Source organism: Haliaeetus leucocephalus, unplaced genomic scaffold, assembly GCF_000737465.1.
Source record: "Haliaeetus leucocephalus isolate CR32 unplaced genomic scaffold, Haliaeetus_leucocephalus-4.0 Scaffold830, whole genome shotgun sequence".
In the NCBI taxonomy this organism is placed as follows: domain Eukaryota; kingdom Metazoa; phylum Chordata; class Aves; order Accipitriformes; family Accipitridae; genus Haliaeetus; species Haliaeetus leucocephalus.
In genome coordinates this window covers 307782-327906 of record NW_010973266.1, presented here as the reverse complement: position 1 = coordinate 327906, position 20125 = coordinate 307782, and the positions used below count along the sequence as shown (strand labels likewise).

The 20125-nt window shown below is 39.4% G+C and overlaps 1 protein-coding gene across 1 annotated transcript in view; it reads left to right on the top strand.

The window, feature by feature from the left end:
- The window catches only part of INPP5A (inositol polyphosphate-5-phosphatase, 40kDa), a 198356-nt gene that overhangs the window by 117119 nt on the left and 61112 nt on the right, over positions 1-20125 (top strand). Inside the window, exon 9 of the mRNA XM_010582007.1 lies at positions 2321-2405. Coding sequence (XP_010580309.1) covers positions 2321-2405 — 85 coding nt within the window. The remainder of the gene's footprint in view (positions 1-2320; positions 2406-20125) is intronic.

Here is a 20125-nt window from a genome sequence, read left to right as displayed (position 1 = left end):
ATTAAGTTATTTAAAGCATATTTTATTGTCAGGTATCCCAGATAATTTAATAAGTACATAAATGTGTATATCCCTTGCTGTACCACTGTTGCTAATTTTATTGTATACCTAAATTTCACTACCTGTGAAAAAGAGATCTGTCAGAAGCCACTTAAAGCATCATTCTTGAGAACTAACATTTAGACTATTTTGCTTCAGTCTGTTGTGAGATGCTCTTTCTAAAATGTCCAACAAGACAAACTACAAGGGGAACAACTGGTTAAAATTATCAATTGTAAAGCTGGCATTGATTTGTGTGCAAATCATGTTTAAATTGGGTAATGTGCAAGACTATGAAATTACTGAATTTTAATTAATTGATCAGAAGCAGACTCATCAGCTGATTGTTCATCAGTTAGGAGATATTTTTACTGGCTATTTTTTGAATAGTCTGTTTATTTGGAAAATCCGTCTTTGCATAATACAATCACAGGCATCATTCTCATAATATCAATTTGTTTTAAGAGGCCTTCTCTAGACCTTGATGTCATTCCTGTAATATCTGTCATTTCTTTGTCAGCAGTAAATGGCAATGGGCAAAGCCAAAACTAAGATACGAATCAGGAAAGTTGGCAAAGCAAAATCGGTTTTTCTTATGTGTAAGTTGCATATCAGATTTTGCAATGATAGTGTTAGCAAATTGTGGTAATGTAAATGGTTTAACTTTTGAGTTCTCATTTTCCTTTAATGTGCCATGAGGGCACTAATCAAACTAATGTTATGTACAGGTCAAGAGTGACAGGTTTTTCTCAGTGCTTGCTGGGAGCTGACAGTAGACAGTATTTATTAACAGTACCTGCAATAATTTGTCAGCTGAATGGAGGATTTGGAGATTTTCATACCAGAAAAGGATAAGTCTTTGCAAGAGATTTTGCTTCAAATGATCGCTACCTTAGGTCCGATGCACATTAATTTTTCACTAGAATAATATTCCTTATGTAATAGATTACTGTTGACTAAAAATGTGAGATGTTTTTAAGAGGAGAAGCAGTATCTCACTGTAAATCCAATGTTGTATCTTTCTTTATAGCTTTGAAAAGTCTAAACGGATGTTATGTATTAAAACTTTTAAAGCCATTTGAAATGAATGCCTCCTTGCTGGGCAGTATTGTTCCAGGAAGCCTACTTACTGTACATTACTTTATAATCCTTTACCTATCCATATGGGTCTCTGCCTGTGGCTCAGTTGGGGTTTCTGGCATCGTAACACTTACGTATTTATATATTCCCAGAATGTACACAGCGTATTTCCTTGCATTTGTTCCTTATTTCTTATATATTGTACCATTGCAGTTTTTTGTGCGTTCTGTCTGTGTATATTCTGTGTAGCTGTAGCAGTCACTTTTCAGGTATTTCAGACCTTCCTCAGCTACTGAGAGGAAATTAATTGTATTGATTCCTTTTTGAAATTAAGCGTGAATCAGTGGATTTCCAAATGCCAAGATCTCTGGAAGCATGTAAAATTGCACATTGTTAGGAGTACCAGACAATTGTCGTTAATAATAGATAAGCTAATAATATAAACAATTTTTAATTATACAAGATTTGAAAGATGAACAGTAATGCCTTATCTCCCTGTTTAGTACTGAGCAAAGGCTTGAGAAAAAGGTCAATCTTTACTCCACATGTGGAAAGATCACCTTTTAGGTGTTAGCTACAACCTCAGTAAAAATCTGCTTTGAACAAAGAGAACTGTCTTTCAGAGAACTGAGCCAGGCAAAACCTTGTAGATCAGTCTCTACCAGATGCGGTGATTAATGTTTAGCCCTAACACTTTGCACATAGTTCTTAGAGTACTAACAAACACTGGTAAGCATTATGATCACAATCATACAGATAAGTAAACTCAAAGGTAGATGTATTCTGAACTCATCACTAATTTGGGGTTCCTAATTCTTTGCTGCCTAGCCCAAAGCCATACACTTGAACTTTCAAAGGTGTGAAGTACCTCCATGATACCCTCAAGATTTCTGTGATGCCCAAATGCTGGTTCTGCATTATTTGTACTAACTGCTGCAAGCTTGCTTTCCTCCAAATTGTTCTTTCAGCCAGACAGGGGGAATCAAATGCATTATTTTACTGGGGCTGGAGATAGAATTGCCTAAGCAAAGAATCAGCCCAAAAACATGGTTAAAGTATTGTTCCAGTAGAAACTGGTGGTTTTGATCATTCCAATAATTACTTCTGAGATTGTGCTTAGAAGGTAAGATATGTGTATTTGTGCACCCTCACATGTACTTAAAGCTGAATGACAGGTTTGTTTTGTTTTGTTTTTTTCCAGAATTATAGATCAGCGGTTTGAGAAAGTTTCGTATTTTGTCTTTGGAGATTTCAACTTTAGACTGGATGCCAAAGCAGTAGTAGAGGTAGGACTTTTATTTTTCTTCTGTTGTAGACCCTACCAGGTTTTATTTCTTAAATATTTTTTCCTGTGGAAAAGCTAAAAGTGACTTAACAAACTAATCTCAATATTGACATCAGACTTAGCTAAGAATACTTTTAACAGGAACATCTGACAGGTAACTAAAAATCACTGTTGTGAATCTGCTGAAGCAATTAAGAAAAATACAGCTGACATGCTGCATTTCTTCTCAGTAGCAGTGTGTAAAGTGAATATTGGCTGTAGATGCTAGTGAACTGCAGACTCCATGCCACCTGTTCATGTTCCTGTGTATGGCAAGGAGAAAATGTGGGTATCCATCTAAGATGAGACCTGGAGTCTTCACAATGCATGCAGGAGTCTCTTCTTTTGGCAGGCATGCAGATTCCTTGTTTGAAATCTCTTCGGGCTTCAGCACAGGATACCACATTTCGGTTGTTTGTTTGTGACTTTTGCCATATGTTTATAGCTCACAGTGAATCTTATAATTGTTTACTGCAAGCGGAGTAAGTAGTGGTTTATACTTCTACTCTGTGGGGGGAAAAAAAGAGAGAGATTTCCTAAATGTCTGTGATAGAACTCCACACTCTAAAAGTACAAGCAGATGTTTGTGCAAACCTTTGTGATAGTAGCATCTCAGTGTGGAAGGGTGACTGGAAGATTTGTATATAGAGCCGAAAAGAATGCAGTAAACCTTCGTCATGAGTTGAGATTACCTTGACTTTCCTGCTAAAGCTCAGCTCTGGGTAACATGGAGTCAAAAATAATATCCAGGTTGAAAACCAATTTAATCTCATGGTTTTCCCCCTTTAATTCTCAGAGATACTGTAGTGTCTTTTTGGTGTCCTTGAGGGTAGGCATGTATCTTCTAAACGAAAAGTTTTTATTTTGTAAATCAAGCAGCGGGAAGTAAGTGGCCTGTGTGTCAAAGGCTGGCTACCCCTCATAGAGGTGCGGTGCAGTTCTCCTTCCTTAGGTGACGATTAGTCCTTCATCTATTGAAAAACAGGAGTTTGACATTTCAGCACTGCATATGTAGCTAATAACTTCCTTCTTGGAATCCTTTAGACATTGCAGTCATTTAACCAACAAACTCAAAGCATAATTGAAATGAAACTCAAGTCACTGATTCAGAATATGCAGCTTTATACTGCATATGTTAAGGACGAAATCCTGCTCTGCTATGCTGTGGTAACCATAGTTATCATCAATGTTTATAGATTACTTGTTTTTGAAATATTATGCCTGTTTGTTTTTTATTCACTAGTGGTGCAATAGTATTATTGAGAATGCTCCTGCCTGAGAACACCTCTATCAATCATGCTGCAGCAGAATTATCTCTTACACCCAGTATTGATGAAGGGCGCTATAAGTTTTTCCTAACTTACTAACTGCCTAGCAGTCTGCAGGATTGAAACTGCAGAGAATGCTTTCTTTATTACCAATAGATTAAGATTCCTACATTTATATCTGTGAGTTTCAAAGTGATTCACTTCTAACAAAATAATGTCACTAACCATAGATGATGCATACTGAGTGAACTGCACAACAGGTAAGAGTGCAGGTGATTCTTAGTCCTGACACAGTACTTTTCATCTTACGAATGCTTTACCAATATCAGTTAATGTTGTTGCATATGAGCACACAAGGTATAATTTGAAGATGAATCAAATCCATTTGCCCATTCTTCCTAGATAAGGTGCATGCATGTGTGAGTGTAAAAAGCATTAGAATAATACACATTTTCTGTTGCTTTTTTTGGGTAGCATACCCCATTAACCAGAACTTCACCCAGCTACTTTGCAACATTAATTAAACATAATTAAAGTTGATCTAGAAACTTCCACTTGTAACGTATGCACAGTTAAAGTCATATTAAGTTTGTTTGTAGTCTTCTGCATTTGGTAGTTTATAAACTGGTATGTCAGAAGATGCAAAAGATTTAAGAAATAGTTGTCTCATGCAGTTTACTACACAGAAGTGATAGTACAGGCAGTGTGTCTTTGACAGCATCGTAACACCAGAACAGTCATGAGTGAATCAATAGTAAGCATATAGCATTCTGTTTTGACAATAAAGTCTAGGCTCCTAGGAGGCAGATCAGTTTCTAAAGTATAATTTGGAAGGGCAGAGTTACAGGCCACCTCTAGCAGGAATTATCCTAGATAGGACCTAATGGTTTGCTTGTATATAAAATATATAAGATCCAATCCCAAATCACTTCACAAACTAGTTTATAAATGGCATTTCTCAACTGTGCCATTTTTCCAAAGCTGGCAGCGGGCAGAGTGCCTTGACCAAGGCCATGTGCAGCTGGCGGTGGCAGAACAGAATGGAACAAGAATGGCCAAAGGTGATTGCTCATCTAATGCTCAGTGCCAGCCAAAGTGTTAGCCTGTGGTCGTGCAGGAACCTCACACTCCAGAAAATATCTTGGTCCCTTCTGGCATTTTAAACGTGTGCCTATGCAAACTGATGTTAGCCATTCCTTCAACTATTCAGCAGTGTAGTTAATACTACAGATTTTAAGGGTTAATCCATTGACCTGTCATCTTTGTATATATTACTAAATTTATCTCTGCTTTTCTTGCTGACCTTTTAAATTCCCTCTTGAGAGCACAGCGTGCTGAAGGCTTGGACACTAAGATGCTATGAGCAATACATGTGTTGTGGAAACATAGACTGTGCTTATACCAAAGACAAAGAATAAAGTATATTTCTAAAGGATTTCTCAATTAAGCCATTGAAAGGGAGAATCTGAGAGCTGTTTCAAATGTGGAGTCCAGACACTGAAGTGCTGTGTGCTAAGTCAGATGCCGAAAACATTGTGCTTATTAATTCATAATTGATAGACAATAAATCATTAATATATAATTTATTAAACATTTTATGGGAACCTTAATCTAAAGTCATATTGATTTCCTTGCTAGGAAAATCTGCTTTACTGTTGTTGGAGTAGTCCAGGGGGGGATCAATAAAACAGGTAAAGGCTTCTGGCAATTCTGAGATCCATGTGTGCATTAACAAGGGCGTTGTCCGGAGGGATAAACTGGCAAGAAAGAAATAGGACATCTGTAGCATAACAAGCATAGCAAATACAGTTGGTTTATAGTAGATTTGAATTATAGTTTGAGCATAATTTGTAGCTTGGCAAGATGATGTTCAGAGAAATACCTACAGCTCATCCATTTAAAGCATTTTAAAGTTGTCCTCAGCCTGAAAAGGGCTAATGATAAGGTTCAATTTTAGTCTAGTTTTCCTGGGCTGATGTGTGATTCAAAATACAGGGAGCATGAGAGGACTTGGAACCACAAGATTTTTTCCTGAAGTCTCAAGACATTTGTACGCTCTGGGTGTGTGCCAGGCATCGAGGACATCGGGGTCCCTTTGCCAGGTCTCTGCCAGTGATGCCCCATCTTGGCTTTGGCTGCGAGATCTCGTAAGGCGTGCTTGATGCCACCCTCTCCATGGGACAGGCTAAAGCCCCCAGCCACTGTTTACCTGAAAATAAACATACGGAAGTGTGAACGCTACTAAGTGTTGATTATAAATGTTCAGTATTGCTGTAGTAATAAGCCTCAGAAGTTTGTCTTGTAGCTAAATCCCTGGCACATCACTAGTCTGGCTCACTGCATCAACAGGCTGAAGAATAAGCATTGCCTTGTTACTTAATTACCCGCACACCTAATCAGTGGCTCAATCTGGTGGTCTCTTGACTGGGATCTGCTGTCACACTTCAGATGCTGTAGGTGCAGGTTTTTGCTCCTTATCCTGTTAACGACAGCTGCCCCAGCTATGCTGGCCCAGGAGGCACAGCAGACTGCCGGCATGGGGATGCAGGATCGCAGGGGGGACTGGGCTGCCGGCCCTGGCCCTGGCCCTGGCCCTGGCCAAGCTCACCCTGGGGCCTCTGCTGCAGGGTGAGCTTTAGGTGACCCTGTTCCAGGCTTAGCCCTCTGACTTTACTTGCTCCTGTCAATGTGTGTTTTAAATTACTCGGAGGGTTTTCTGTCGTTTTTTCTCAGGTGGGTGCAGACGAGGAGCTGTATGGCAAGAAACAGGGAATGCTCTGGTCTGTCTGCTGTGTTCAGTTTGCAAACACCTACCTAACTGTGGTAGGAGATGCCTCTCATCCTGAACAATATGCCTCTGAGCTAAGGCACCGGCAAATTTGTAATGGCCAAGTGCTATTGCTGAGGTAGCATGAGTTAATCTTCTTAATGCGTATGCTGAGTTAGTTCCTGATCTGCTCTGGTGGCATCATCGGGGGCCTGATCCTGACACATCCTGCTGGGTCTGCGTAGCTGAGCTGTGAGGTCAGCCCCTCTCTATAAGGGAGATAAATGCCACTATGTTATTGTAAAACATCCAGAAAAATTTCTGTTAGCAGTCTAGCCTCTTAGAAGGCACTACCTTTTTGAAGATCCATTGTAGACCCATTCAGTCCAGCAAATTACAGACACTTTTGCACTGCTGCTTGTGATATGTCTTGCTGGCATTGCATTCATTTAGTACTAAACATCTTCAGTTCATCATTCTTCATGCTAGAAGTGTTTCCAAAAATAAACTTTGTAAATTCAGTTAATCCTACATATTCAAAGTTGGCTGAGTATTCTTGCTATGCTTTAAACTTAAAGATTTGCCTGATTGTTTTTTTCAGTGCTAGATTTTTTGGGTGGTACAGCATTCTAATTATTTGCCCACTGCTTCCAGGTATCTTCTAACACATCTATTCCCAGCATGTTACGGAAGTGTTCACAACCTATAAAAAATTACTATAAACTTTTATATTAGTTTGACTATGAATTCCAGTATGTATCAGCTTCTCTGCAATGTCTCTAATACAGGTGTTGTCACAGCATTTCAAAGAAACATGAATTTGTGATGTTTCTTTGTGTAGAAGATAGTTCTCCTATAATTTTTCCAGAAGTTCTACTCTCCCTGTGTTTTAAAGATAATACAGATAGGTCACTGTAATCTTTGCTGCTATCAGAAATACACTGCAGATTTATAGTAGTGTATGTGACAAAGGTAGTTTTTCTATTTCTGGAAAATTATCTTCTAAAATTGATTTGGAAGGAGATTTGATGAGGTGACTTTAAAGAAATCTGCAGCAGCAATGAGGTATACTGTAGGCTGAAGTTGAAGAATATTCCAGAAATTTAAAAATTATTATGAGTTAGTGTTTTGGTTCTTCAGAAAAGGTAATAGGGTAAATGCTTGGAGGTTCTGAAATTAAACAAGATTAGTTGTCTATCAACTGAATAAGACTAGGATACTGAAACCTCTGAAACACATTCAGGGTAAGAAGAGAACTGAAGTTTGTGGAGGGAAAAATGAGGGGGTTTAATACAAAGAACTGAGAAGGACACGTTCTTGTTTGATATGAGAAATGAAAGAAATGGAGTTACTGTGAGTGAATGCATGGAAGAAGTAAGTTGATTCTCTTCTGTCAGTCCCCAAGAGCGAGCAGCTTATCATCTGCTGTGACTGCTGTAGACCACACAGGGTTTCGCACTGTGATGGTTCCAAGGCCATTTTAATCTCCACTTTCACCATTATATATATATAATTTTTTTTTTAATTGAAACAGCTTACTAGCATCTAATATTTTCTGTAGGCTCTACAAAATCTTGCTAGTGTAAATGTGGAAGCAGGATCAGTCCCATAAATCTCTCCTTGCCTCCTCATTCACATGGATCTATGGAAGTGCAAGCGGGAGTGTCATGACCCCCATCAGTAAATTTGTAGGCCTGCCTACGCACTGGCATCCCGCACGGGCTGTCATTTTGTGTCTTTAACATGCAGAGGTGCCCTTTCCCCTTTGTTTTTTTTTAAAAAAGAGAGAGTTCCCATTCTCGTTTGCCCAAGCACTTTGCTGGAACTTGGTGGTTGATGCGGTGTGTCAGTCAGGAACTGCCCTTCTCTCACTATTTCCCTGCACCAGCCCCGAGCATCACAGCTCACAGCTTCAGCTGTGGTCATCAGTAGAAATATTTCTCCTTCTGTTCCTTCTATCTCAGTGAGTCAGTTTACCAGTCTTGCTTTATTTAAATCACCATTCAAGTCTAGACCAAGGAAGAGTATTTTTGCTGTCAGCTGGCCATACTAACAGTCTATGGTAATCTTTGAGAATTACGGTATTTTCATATTTTTAAAAAAATCAGTTATCCACTGAAACTCTTACCTATAAATCTTCCTGATCCTATTCGTCCATCTTAAGAAAGTACCATCAGGCTTAATAATACGGGCTTATTTTGACTGTTTTGGAATAAAAACCTGTTTCTGGCTGAGACTGCTGATTGAAAAGTCCTTTAAAGTTCCTTGTACTTCCAAGAAAAGAAGAAGGATGATTGTGTGCTCCTCAGTTCCAAGAATTGCAACTTAGGAATATAGAGTTCAGTATGCAAAACATAGGTCTTTAGGAGAAAGTCATATTAATCACAAAATCCATTTGCTCAGGATAAACCATAACCTTCACTTGTATCCAGAAAAAACAGTTTTTGTTTTTCCCCCGCTAAAGGACATTTTGTTAGGGTTGATAGTAACTTGGTAAGCTGGAGAGGGATTAAATGTATCATATATGAACATTTATAAAGGTAGCAACAGAAATGCTGTTTCGGGATTCCAGTCATTTTGGCCTACAAAAAATTTTTGAGCTCTTATCTGCAGAGTAAGAAGCAAAGTCCTTGTCTGAAAACTAGGAATTCATGCTTGTACACCTACCCTATCTACTTAATGGGTTACATTCAACCAAGGTATTTCCTTTCTAGACTTCTGCCAAGCAGCCATTTGATAAGCCATAACTGGAATGGCTGATTAATTGTTTTTTAAAAGGTAATAACTACCCATAAAGAAGTTGCATATCTAGCTCCATCATTCACTTGCACTGTGCCTCTCTGCTACCTCTGACCATTTGACTTTCTATTACCTAATAAAATAGGAACGACTTCATTCTAGCATGACACTCTAGCTCCTACCATATTGCTGATACTACAATGAATCACCGAATTTTCATTTGATCATACAGTCTTGGCACAATATGGTCTTTTATTTTGAAAAAGGCAGTGGTGGCATCATGTCTTTTTATCAAGTGTGCTTGTGCCAGCAGAAGTTCAAGGAGCACTCCCTGTTACTGCTGTGATGTCTTCATCTACAAAACATGGACCTCCTCATGTAAGACATCTCTCTCTTTCTTTTGAACAAACATCTTTTGTTCAAAGAAAAAAAGCGAATGAAAAACTTCTTACATCTAAGTAATTGATTCAGATCTTACTCAAATCTGAAGAAATATTTTAAGTTCAACTTTTTTCATTATGGAGTCCTGTGTTTTGTGCAGTAACTAGGGTCTTCGCAAACTCCAGCCAACAAATGACCCATTAGTAATTGTCATCAAAAAGATTAGTAGCTAATTAGGCAACTAGCACTGATTTGGAAACCTGATTCTCAGTGAGGTGGTCAGGCTGTGGGTGCATGTGGAGACTTGATTACCTTCTCATCTTTATAGGTGTGCTTCCCTGAACAAAAACAGGTCATCTGGCAGGATATGGCTCTTGCTGTCTTCTTGCAATATTGGTGCTATCACTAATCATCTGGCTGTCTTGTCAGACACAAATATATATCTGTGTATATGTGTGTGTGTGTATTTTTTTCAACTAAGTATTATTTGCAGAAGGTGCTTTGAATACATCAGGAAAAGTGCATGTAAGAATTGCACATTCTTGTTGTGACAAACACAGCAGTCATTTTAAAATTCTGGCTTTTTTTGCTTTGACAAGTGAGCATTCAGGAGAAATTGGTAACGTGGTAATACCACATAGCATAAAGAAGTAAAGTGTATATAGTCGTGGGCATACGCAATTCCCTTCCAAAACCGCACCAGACATTGTTATCTTTTCTAGGCAGCGATGACATGCAGATGTGTATACGTATACATTTAAGATTTCAGCTGCATCCATTTAATTCATAGCCAAGTGGTAAGCCCTTGCAGGTCCTGCTGAGCTCCTCAGTGCAGGATAAGCGAACCATCTGCTATATATCAGTAGTTCTAGACAGCATAACATGGCATCTGAAGCACTTAAGTATTTTTAAATCATTGGGATATTGTTCTCTTTAACACAGTTTATTTTAAGAGTATTTTCAGAAAACAAACTTTGTATGTGACATTTCTTCTACCTATGACTATAAATTTTCCTCGGCAATTTCATGAATTAAAACAAAAACTTAGAAATATTTTTTCTTTAGTAAATCCATATGATAATGATACTCACTATTTTAAGGGTTTTATAATTTCCATAGCTACAAACTTCATGTTTGTTTCCTTATAAACATAATCTATTTCAATGATTTGAAGTAATTTGGTGATTCTGGGGTTTGTGACCACAAATACTATTCCATTTAGTATGGCAGAAAATGTGATTACAATTGGAAAATTATTAAATTGGAAAATGTTTTAAGTGGGGATTATGCAAGTTGTGTTCTTTGAAACCATTTCAGCATAGTAATGCACTTGCAGAGAAACGTTGCTAAAGGAAAATATAACATTAATGATCACAAAGATTACACAGGGACTATGTTGGCCACAGTATTTACAAAACAGCTCATGGTTCAAAAACTGTAATGGGGGAACTAGAAGGCATTTTCAGAAATAGAAAAGAATATGTATTGGAAACCTGTGCTTAGGACATGTGCTCTTTTCAAGTTCATGGATCCTGAATTACAGTTGGAAATCATTAGGTTGGTTTTACTTTTCTAACTAGACTATGACCCTGTCTGCTAATGCTCGTTCATACCTTGCATCTTCAAACAGAGAGATCTTCAAACAGACCTAATCACAGAATACAGGTCATTTAGTTTGGAAGGAGCCTCTTGAGTTCTAGTCCAACCCCCTGCTCAAGCAGGGTCACCTAGAACAGGTTGTACTGGACCGTGTCCAGTTTGGTTTAGAATATCCCTGACAGTGGAGACTCCACAACCTCTCTGGGCAACCTGTGCCAGTGCTTGGTCATCCTCAGAGTAGAAAAGTGTTTTCTCTTGCTCAAAGGGAACCTCCTGCATTTCTGTTTGTGGCCATTGTCTCTTGTCTTGTCACTGGGCACCATTGAAAAGAACTGGTATCTGTCGTCTCCGTTCCCTCCCATCAGGTGCTTATATACATGAATAAGATCCCCTGGAGCCTTCTCCAGGCTGGACAGTCCAAGCTCCCTCATCGCCTCCTCATATGAAAGATGCTCCAGTCCGTTCATCATCTTTGTGATCTTGCTCTGGACTCTTTCCACAGTGTCCACGTTTCTCTTGTACTGGGGAGCCCAGAACTGGACCCAGTACTCCAGGTGTGACCTCACCAGTGCTGAGTAGAGGGGCAGGATCACCTCCCTTGACCTGCTGACATATCCTAATGGAGCCCAGCATGCTGTTCATGTACCAAATAATTTCTAAATAGCAGGGTATCAACCTACACATTGTAGCTGCTGCACATTGGTTTATGTGAACAGCTGAGACTGCTGAAAACTTTTTAGTTGGATCCTTTCTCACTGGTACAATGAAAAGAAGTCTCACGTATGTAACTGGCATCACAGCTATCTGGTGCTACGCATCAGTAGAACCATTTTAAGTCATGAAGAAGCCCCTTTATAAAAAAAAAAATCCTTAGCCTCAAAATATGAAAAAGATGGCAGTCTTTCATTGCTTTAATTCTGATTTCTCCTTCTGCACATGGAGCAGAATGAGAAAATTAATAACTGCATAGCGATTTCATGCTGAAATTGCAGAAGTCTTGGCTCAAATGAGAAATGGGCAATCGCTAATAGAAAGCAAAACTATGTTTTAAGAAAGAAGGTGAACAGATGACATCCCAAGCACCTCAGTGCATGAACGGCTTGAGAAATGACATGAAGAGGCAGTAGTTGAAGGAAGGAGGGAATATTTCCAGCAGCTGAATCAGATGTGGCTATGAGCTCACAACTGGTAAGGACAAGAGCCTGCAAACATCTGTATGTTGGATTAACTGCCTGGGTAAAGATTCCTCATCTCAACTCTCAGCCATCACTGTGTACGTGGGTACTGTCTTATCCCAGTCCTGAACTAGTGTCTGATTTCTGCCTTCGGGGCCATGGAAAAATACCTTTTGTTTCACTTTAAGACATTTATCTTACCTGTGGGTGTGTTCTCCCAATCTTGTCTCCAGCTTACTCATTCCCCTTCTCTCCATCCTTCTAAAGGTTCTGCACCCAGTTCCACATCTCCACCCCGTATCTCCATTTGCTGGTTGGGATATGGAAAACAGAAATGTCTACAGCTCTTCTCCAGTTCTTATTTAATAAATATTGAAATTAGGTCTTAAAACAAGAAAGAAAAAGTATATGGAAAAGTTATCTTTTTCTGAATTATAAGGGTATGAGAAAGAATGTGGTCAAGAATTGCTGATGTGAAATTACTAATAGTTTGGTTTATGAAGTGTAACTTAAATAACTATGTACCAGGCTTTGGTGTTTGGAAATATAATTAGATTATTTTATTCTCCTTAGAGACACAAAATCTGCAAGAGGTGAAACTCACGTCTTTTACACATTTTGTAGTCTATTGTGTGATGCCAGAGTAGATACTGAATATAGACAGCAATCAATACACATTTTCAGGTGATTTGAGGCTGATCTCAAACCTTACTGCTCTGTAGTCCTGAGTTGTTGAATATAGTTGGAAGGGTTGGAAGTACTGTCACAATGAAAGCTGTCAACAGCTAAGAAACCTATTTCTACCTATTCTAGGCTTACATCAACGTTGGTAAGTCTAATCTTCTGTCCTTCCTTTTCTGCAAGAACTGAAGCTGATTAATGCATCTTTTTAGATCAACAAAAGTGCCATTTCACGCACAACGTCTTAACATTGCAATTATGCCCCTAAGCCGCTCAAAATCTGACTCACAGATGAAAAAAAAACCCAAACTTCTTTAGGTATTTCTGAGATGAGGTATGTGTCTTTTGGCTGATTGCTGCATTGAAGAGTAGTTTATTGTGGTAAGTGAGAAAAGAACAGACCCTCTTCCTGTAGCTTTTACAGCAGGACAAAATAAAGAGGCACAGGTATGCAAATGTTACCGCAAGCAGACCCCTTCTTACAAAAGTAGCAAACTAATTAAAGCTTGACTAAATGTTGACTGAACGAGGACTGTCAAAACCTCATTATGTCCTATTAAATCTTTAAATAGTTAGGAAGGAAAGCTTCTGATAGAGTGCTACAAGTCATGCAGAAGAGCCCTTTTTTACACGTATGAAAGGAATTTTTCTTTCTGTCTCGTGTTCTTCGATTAATGTGTTCTTTTCCTCCATACTGGCTCTTAGTTTAAAACTGTAATAGGGTTCCCTTCTTCCTTCAGTAAAGTGATATTAAGCCATCCTTATAAAAGAAAAATGACATTGTTTTATTTCTGAGATAAACCTGCATATCATGGAATAAATTATTCTTAATAGCTTACAAGCTTCAGATAATGTTTTCATTCCAGTTAGAAATGTGCATAAGATCCTGGATTAGTTTTATCTTCTCAAATACTTCATTGTAAATAACTTTGTCTCATAAAGATTTTAACTTTCTTTACAAGCTAAACTAATTCTAGGAAATGTTGGAAACAAAATCCTGTGTAAAATGAAAATGTAATAGAGATTTATTGAATTAAAATGCATAAAACTTCAGGTCTAATAAGGACAGTTTTATTAATGAATGTAAATTGCAGCAACCCATCTGAGGCACCTGCTAAATGTTCATTATAAATTACTCTCATAGACATTGTGATGAGTTTCATATTGTAGCCAGACTTATAAAAGCATGCAGATTGCTTCCCCAAGGGACTGTATATTTACTTAACAGTGTAGTTAATTGCAATTATTTATTTTCCAGTGATTGCAAATGGCTTCTGCATTAAAGATATATGTGGCTATTAGGAATTATTCAATTACCTCTCTTTTTCTCAGTAGTCTAAGTCAAACCTGAGCTCAGATTCCCAGAGGTAAGTCAGTAGTGTATTAACTCAATATGTTCCTTAGCTTTCTGCTGGGGTCAAAACTCTGTAGTCGTAAGTCCTCTCAGCAGAGCTAGCTGGTGAAATACTGATTACCCATCCCTGCAGCTGATTTTTTGACATCTTCCATTCCATACTGATGCTGCCACGCTTATTGGCAAGATTCATAGGAGGTTAATTAAATCCATCTTCAAAACAACGAGGGGCCAATGAGCCATATCCTAGTTGCAATAGTAAATTAAATGATGCAATTGTTTCGACTTCCATCATGGATAAGGGGAGAGATGAGTGAATGAATTGTTCTCTGGCTGCCTTCTTTGGGGCCCTGGAGGGTCTAGTAGCATGTGGTCGTAAACCTGCTTTTAATTTGTGGCTACAGGAAAAGATGACACTGTTATCAGCAGGCAGAGGTCTCGCACAGCATCACGATGTGAAAGATGACACTGTTTAAAAACTAAAAGGAACTCTATTCCCAGTAGGGCTTAGCAGCTCCTCCTGTTTCAGATGCAAATTAATACAAACACAGTTACAGAGCAGAACAGAAAAGATGATAGGTTGATCAAATTTGGCACTGCTTGGGCTGTAATTAAAACGTACACAAATTAAATACAATTATCTTGTGCTTTCTAATAGGGCTGAGCGTCATTAAACTAATTAATAATGCAGCCTATAAGCTGGGCTCCGCTGCTGTGATTGTTCAGAGTGTACGTTTTATGCCTTGCGTGGCAGCAACTGGCAGCTGGGAGGCTCAGCTGGCACCGGCTGACGGCGGGTGACAGCAGTACCAGCAGCGCCTGTCTCCAAGCAGCCCGGGCCAGAGCTGGCTGCTGCCACACCTGCCATTCATCACCTAGCTGACAGTGATGGTGATGGATAGCACTGGGGGGGCCTGAATCCCTCCTCTTCTCGCCGGTGGCCGGTTGCTGCGAGGCGTATAGCTACCGACCCACAGGCTGGCTTTGAGGATGTGGGGGCTTCTGAGGACAAACTCCGTTTCTGAATGGCTCCAGTTCAGAGATGAGCCCTATACACTAAATGACAGGGGAGAGGTGGAGGGGGAAGGAAGCTCCTGGAGGTCGTGCATCTTTCTTCAAGGGCTTGTGGATACCTGGTAGCACAAGGAGTAGCGCTCCTGACAAAGCGGCCAAAATCGTCTGAAGGGAGACCTTGCAGCTCTCCTCAGCTTGGCTATTTCAAGAGGCTGAGACTTTATTCAAGTGCACATAGAAAATTTGTCTTGACAATGGCTTACTGTTAATAAGATACTGATGCCAGATCCCAGGTATCCACTGCAACCTTCCCAGGTTTAACAATGCTTATCTCTCTAATAGGGTTGTAGGTTCATTTCTGCTTGATGACGTACTCATCAAGAAACAGATCCTGACATTTGTTTGCCAGACCTTTTGACAGTGCCTAGGGTCTTGCACCTGTAACACGTGGAGCGTTTGAGTCAGAATACGAGACGCACTTCATTGCATGCTTATCTTTAAGCGTTAGCAATCAGTTGTTTTAAGTCAGGGTAAGAGGGGTCATCATATTGCAGGGACTGTAGCTAGAAAAACAGACATATAACTAACCATTAATAATATCCTGACTTGAAAATTATTTTTATAAAAGCAGGTGTAATTTGAATAATTAAATGGAGTATTGTAATGCATAGTGAAAGCCTGTAATAAATATTTACCTAAAGCCACCTATTAATTTTTTTTCTGCTTATATCTAGTATAAAACCTCATCAACTCAACTGAGGCAAAACATCACCTGCATAGATGCTATAACATATCTTTTTAGGAATTATGTCATTTTAGAAGAAATAGATGGACCTGGAAAAAATGCATTCTTTTTACATTTTGGTTTATTCCTCATTGTTACCATAATACAAAATGTTAACATCTATGGACAAATTATATACTAGTATTTGAAAGGCACCCATTGATGGTATGAAATAAAAGAAGAGGGGAAAAAAGAAAGCTTGCAGTCTGCATATTTGCAGCAGTATGTCAAAAGCATATGTATACCTATTTTCATTGTCGTAAATGGAATCCTAGAAGGAGTTTTGTCAAAAGTAAACTGTATTGTATAGAAAGATATCTTGCTTGCTTACCAAAAACAAAATTGAGAAGGAAGAATTTGGTATCCATCTGAAAAATCAAGAAACAGGATCATATCTGCCTCTATACTACACAGAGGAACTCCAGTGTGTGTGTGTATATATATATATGAAAAAAGAAAAACCTTATTTTTATTTAGATTTGGACACACATTTCGTGTTGGTGGAAGAAAAACCCTATCATTGCTATAAAGTTTACAATGGCACCTCCTTACCACTGACTAGTAGTAAATAGAGTAGTACTTATGGAGAATGGACAAATTGCAATGCCTCAAATATATAAAGCTTATTTGTGCATGGCCATTTATACGAGTGAGGCAGCAAACATCTTTGTGTAGAGACACTTGTTTGCTGTTGCATTAAATCGTTTGGCATGTAATTCAAATCTTGATCACTTCTGTTTCCTTTATAATTAAGGCCACCTTATCTAAACTGCTGTGTAGTGACAGATAAAAATCTTCAGATTCATATGGCTTGGGTTTTTGTATGCAACAATGGTACAAGAGCTCTCTGAGTAAAAGACGGCTACTGCGTCTCCTTTCATAGAGGCACAGTTAATGCAGCATCTTCCCACAGGACAGACTGGTTTGTGTGTGAGCTGCAAGACACAGCATCGCTCCGCAGCCATCGTCACACCACAATGCTGCTTTATGGCCTTGCAGTTGCTGGAAAGCTGCTCTGCTTTGTTCAGCTCCACTAGAAACTCATACTCAATGTCCTGCTTTTCTAGTGGAGAGGAAGAGCTTTCCTTCAGACTTTTCGGGTAAAAAAGGTATTTATTGACTCCACTGGTGAGTAGTTTAGGCACTACTGCTTTATCCGTGACTAATGGCCCCAGGACCCCATCATGCCTTGACAGTATATTATATGACAAAAAGACACTACTGTTGTCAGTAGCAACACTCAGGCATAGAGTATCTGAAGAGTTTCAACTTTTTGACCTGTTAGAAACTTTATTCATTCTTGCTTTGCAAGATCAGGGTGAAGTTGCCTTAAATAAAACAAGAAATTAGTCATGTTTAATGGAAATAAACCCAATGGCTTGACAAAGAGTAAATAAAATGTGCTGTCTTTAGTCAAAGAAATCCTCCAATTTGTTTTTAAAAAAAACAACACATACCAGAACAGTCTCTTTCCAGACTAAATTTTTCAACTGTATTTAGAAATCGAACCAAATTCCATTAACACAGCAAACTCCCACTAACTTCCATGTACTTTGTAGCCCTCGCTTCCCTGCCTGTGCCATTTCTTTCCTTTTTTGTAACACATTCCTGTTTCTGAATATGTAATTATCACTCAATAAATCCATTTTGAGATTATTTTTATTTGATTCCATCCCGCTCAGACATGCATACAAATTACAGAAATAAAAAACATGATTACGTATTTCCACAGTTGAATACTTACTCATTGGTGAGTTATTGAATTGCCCTTTGCAAGACGAATATAGGTTCTCCTGAGTTTGGTTCTTAATGGGATCTCTGCCTTGAAGTCATTGAGATAAAGGTGTTCAGTACGTTTTATGTTGGACTGTAGCCTTATGATGTAGGCATGCATGTAAAGGTCCTTGGCAGACTTAGATTTTTAGTTTGTTTCTCTTTCTTCTGGGTTCTTCGGACCTCTCTGCATTAAGATCACCTTACAAGCAAATGGATCTGGTTTGAAAGTCCCAATTTTACTTCAAATTAGCATAGACATCAGTATTAATTTTAAGAGGATTGATTTTCCCATCCACATGATGTATCCACAAATATACATTTATTAATATTGATAATTCAGACAATAATTTTATCTTTCTCAGAATATGATTTCCCTTAAGGTATCATTTTTCCCAGTCCCAATTTGAGATGAGAATTTGACATTTCAAAGCAAAACATGCAAAACGATAATCCAGGAATCTCAAATCAGCTATAATAGTTGTTATAATTTTTAAGTTGCTCCTTCTCAAAAAAAAAAAAAAAAGTTTTTTTTTAAAAAGTATGAAAAGCTTCCTGGCCGCTCTTGCCATAATGCAGGTTTTCTTAAGCTGAGACCTTTCAAGATTTTCTTTTCCTTCTATGAGTGAACAAAAAATTGAAAAGAGAGGCTAATACTTTGAAGTCCCATTTTGTCTAAGCGGGTGTTTCAAGGTCAGGTAAAAGTGCTCCAGCCACTCGTAAAGAGCCCCTTTAGGGGGTTGGCTGTGGAGCATTCGTTCCCCACCCCACACGCCTGTCAGTTACACCGTCTCTGACCTTTGTGGATAATTTAAACCTAATATAGATACTTTGTAATGAGAGATTTTCTTAGAGGGAGGGTAGGATTTAGGAATTCATCTGAACAGTGAAGAATGAATTCTTTAGAATACGCTTTCCAGTTGGCGCAGCCAGACAACGAGCTGTGAGAAGCGAGGAGGGGAACGGCGCTTGGAGAAGTGCCGGCCGGGGCCAGGCGCGCGGGGAAGCGGGTGAGAGCTGTCGGCCGAGCGTGGCCCCGCTCTCGCCCTCAGCCTGCGGACGGCTGCCCGAGCGGCTCCTCCTTTCTCCCAGGGCTCGGGAGAGCTGAGCGGCAGCCATGTCTCCTGCAGAGCATGTCACCCTGCCCTCCTGATGGCGGACTGAGGCTCCAGGGCCTAACGTTGGTAATGTTCCTGGTACCTTACGTGTTCTGTGCGGTGGCGGGCAGTCCCCCTGCTGTGGCATGGGCGATGACGGCGACCGCGCTGGAGATAAGTTGTCAGAAGACAGAGCGGCTGGGCCCTTCTCCTCCTGCGGCACGAGCGCCCGCCTGCACTCCTCAAGGTCAGACCTGAGCTGTCTCGTTTTGGTCTGCCCAAACGTCGTCGTCACATAAAGAAGATGGGTTGTCACAGAAACTACATTAGTCAGCCAAAATATTGTTTTGTCCCAACTAATAGCCATCGCGTCTGTCCAACGAGAGGCAAATTCAGATCTGGAGAGCGCAGCAGGGATCGTGCCTGCTAGTCCCGCTGCAAGGTGAGATCTGAAGGAGGGACTCCTCACCCGTCTGTACCGACTACACAAACATACCCTGTGTCATCTTGTCACTAGATTTAGCTAATCAGTACGTAGTAGATTGCTTTATTTTAAACTTTATGTCTCCGAGGCATAGGAGAGGAGATGGGTAGTGTTATTTTAAATGTTACTCAAAGGCCGTTTCTTTCACCAATCTGCTGAAAAGGTTGAGGGGATGAAGTGATGATGTTGGGACCATTCTCCTGCTTCTCACTAATCCTGCCTAAGGACTGAAGGACTGCAGGACTGCTACTTAATACGTCTTGTGCATGCCGCGTCTGTGAAATGGCGTCACCTTTGTCTTGGTAATACATCGCCACAGAGGTTCTCTATATCCTGTAGTGCGTAAAACATCTCTTAAATGTACAGTCTGACCGTGGAGATGAAATTAGTTTCTTCTTACACAAAGCCCAAAAGGCTTTTTTAGCGAAGAGTGGGAGGGAGGCAGGATACAAGTTCCTGGTAGTGACTGATACATTATCTCCTGTGAAAATTCTAGCATCTAATCTCTACATTATTTAAAATCTAACCCTGAATTTTTGCATTACTGCTTACACAAGAACTCTGTT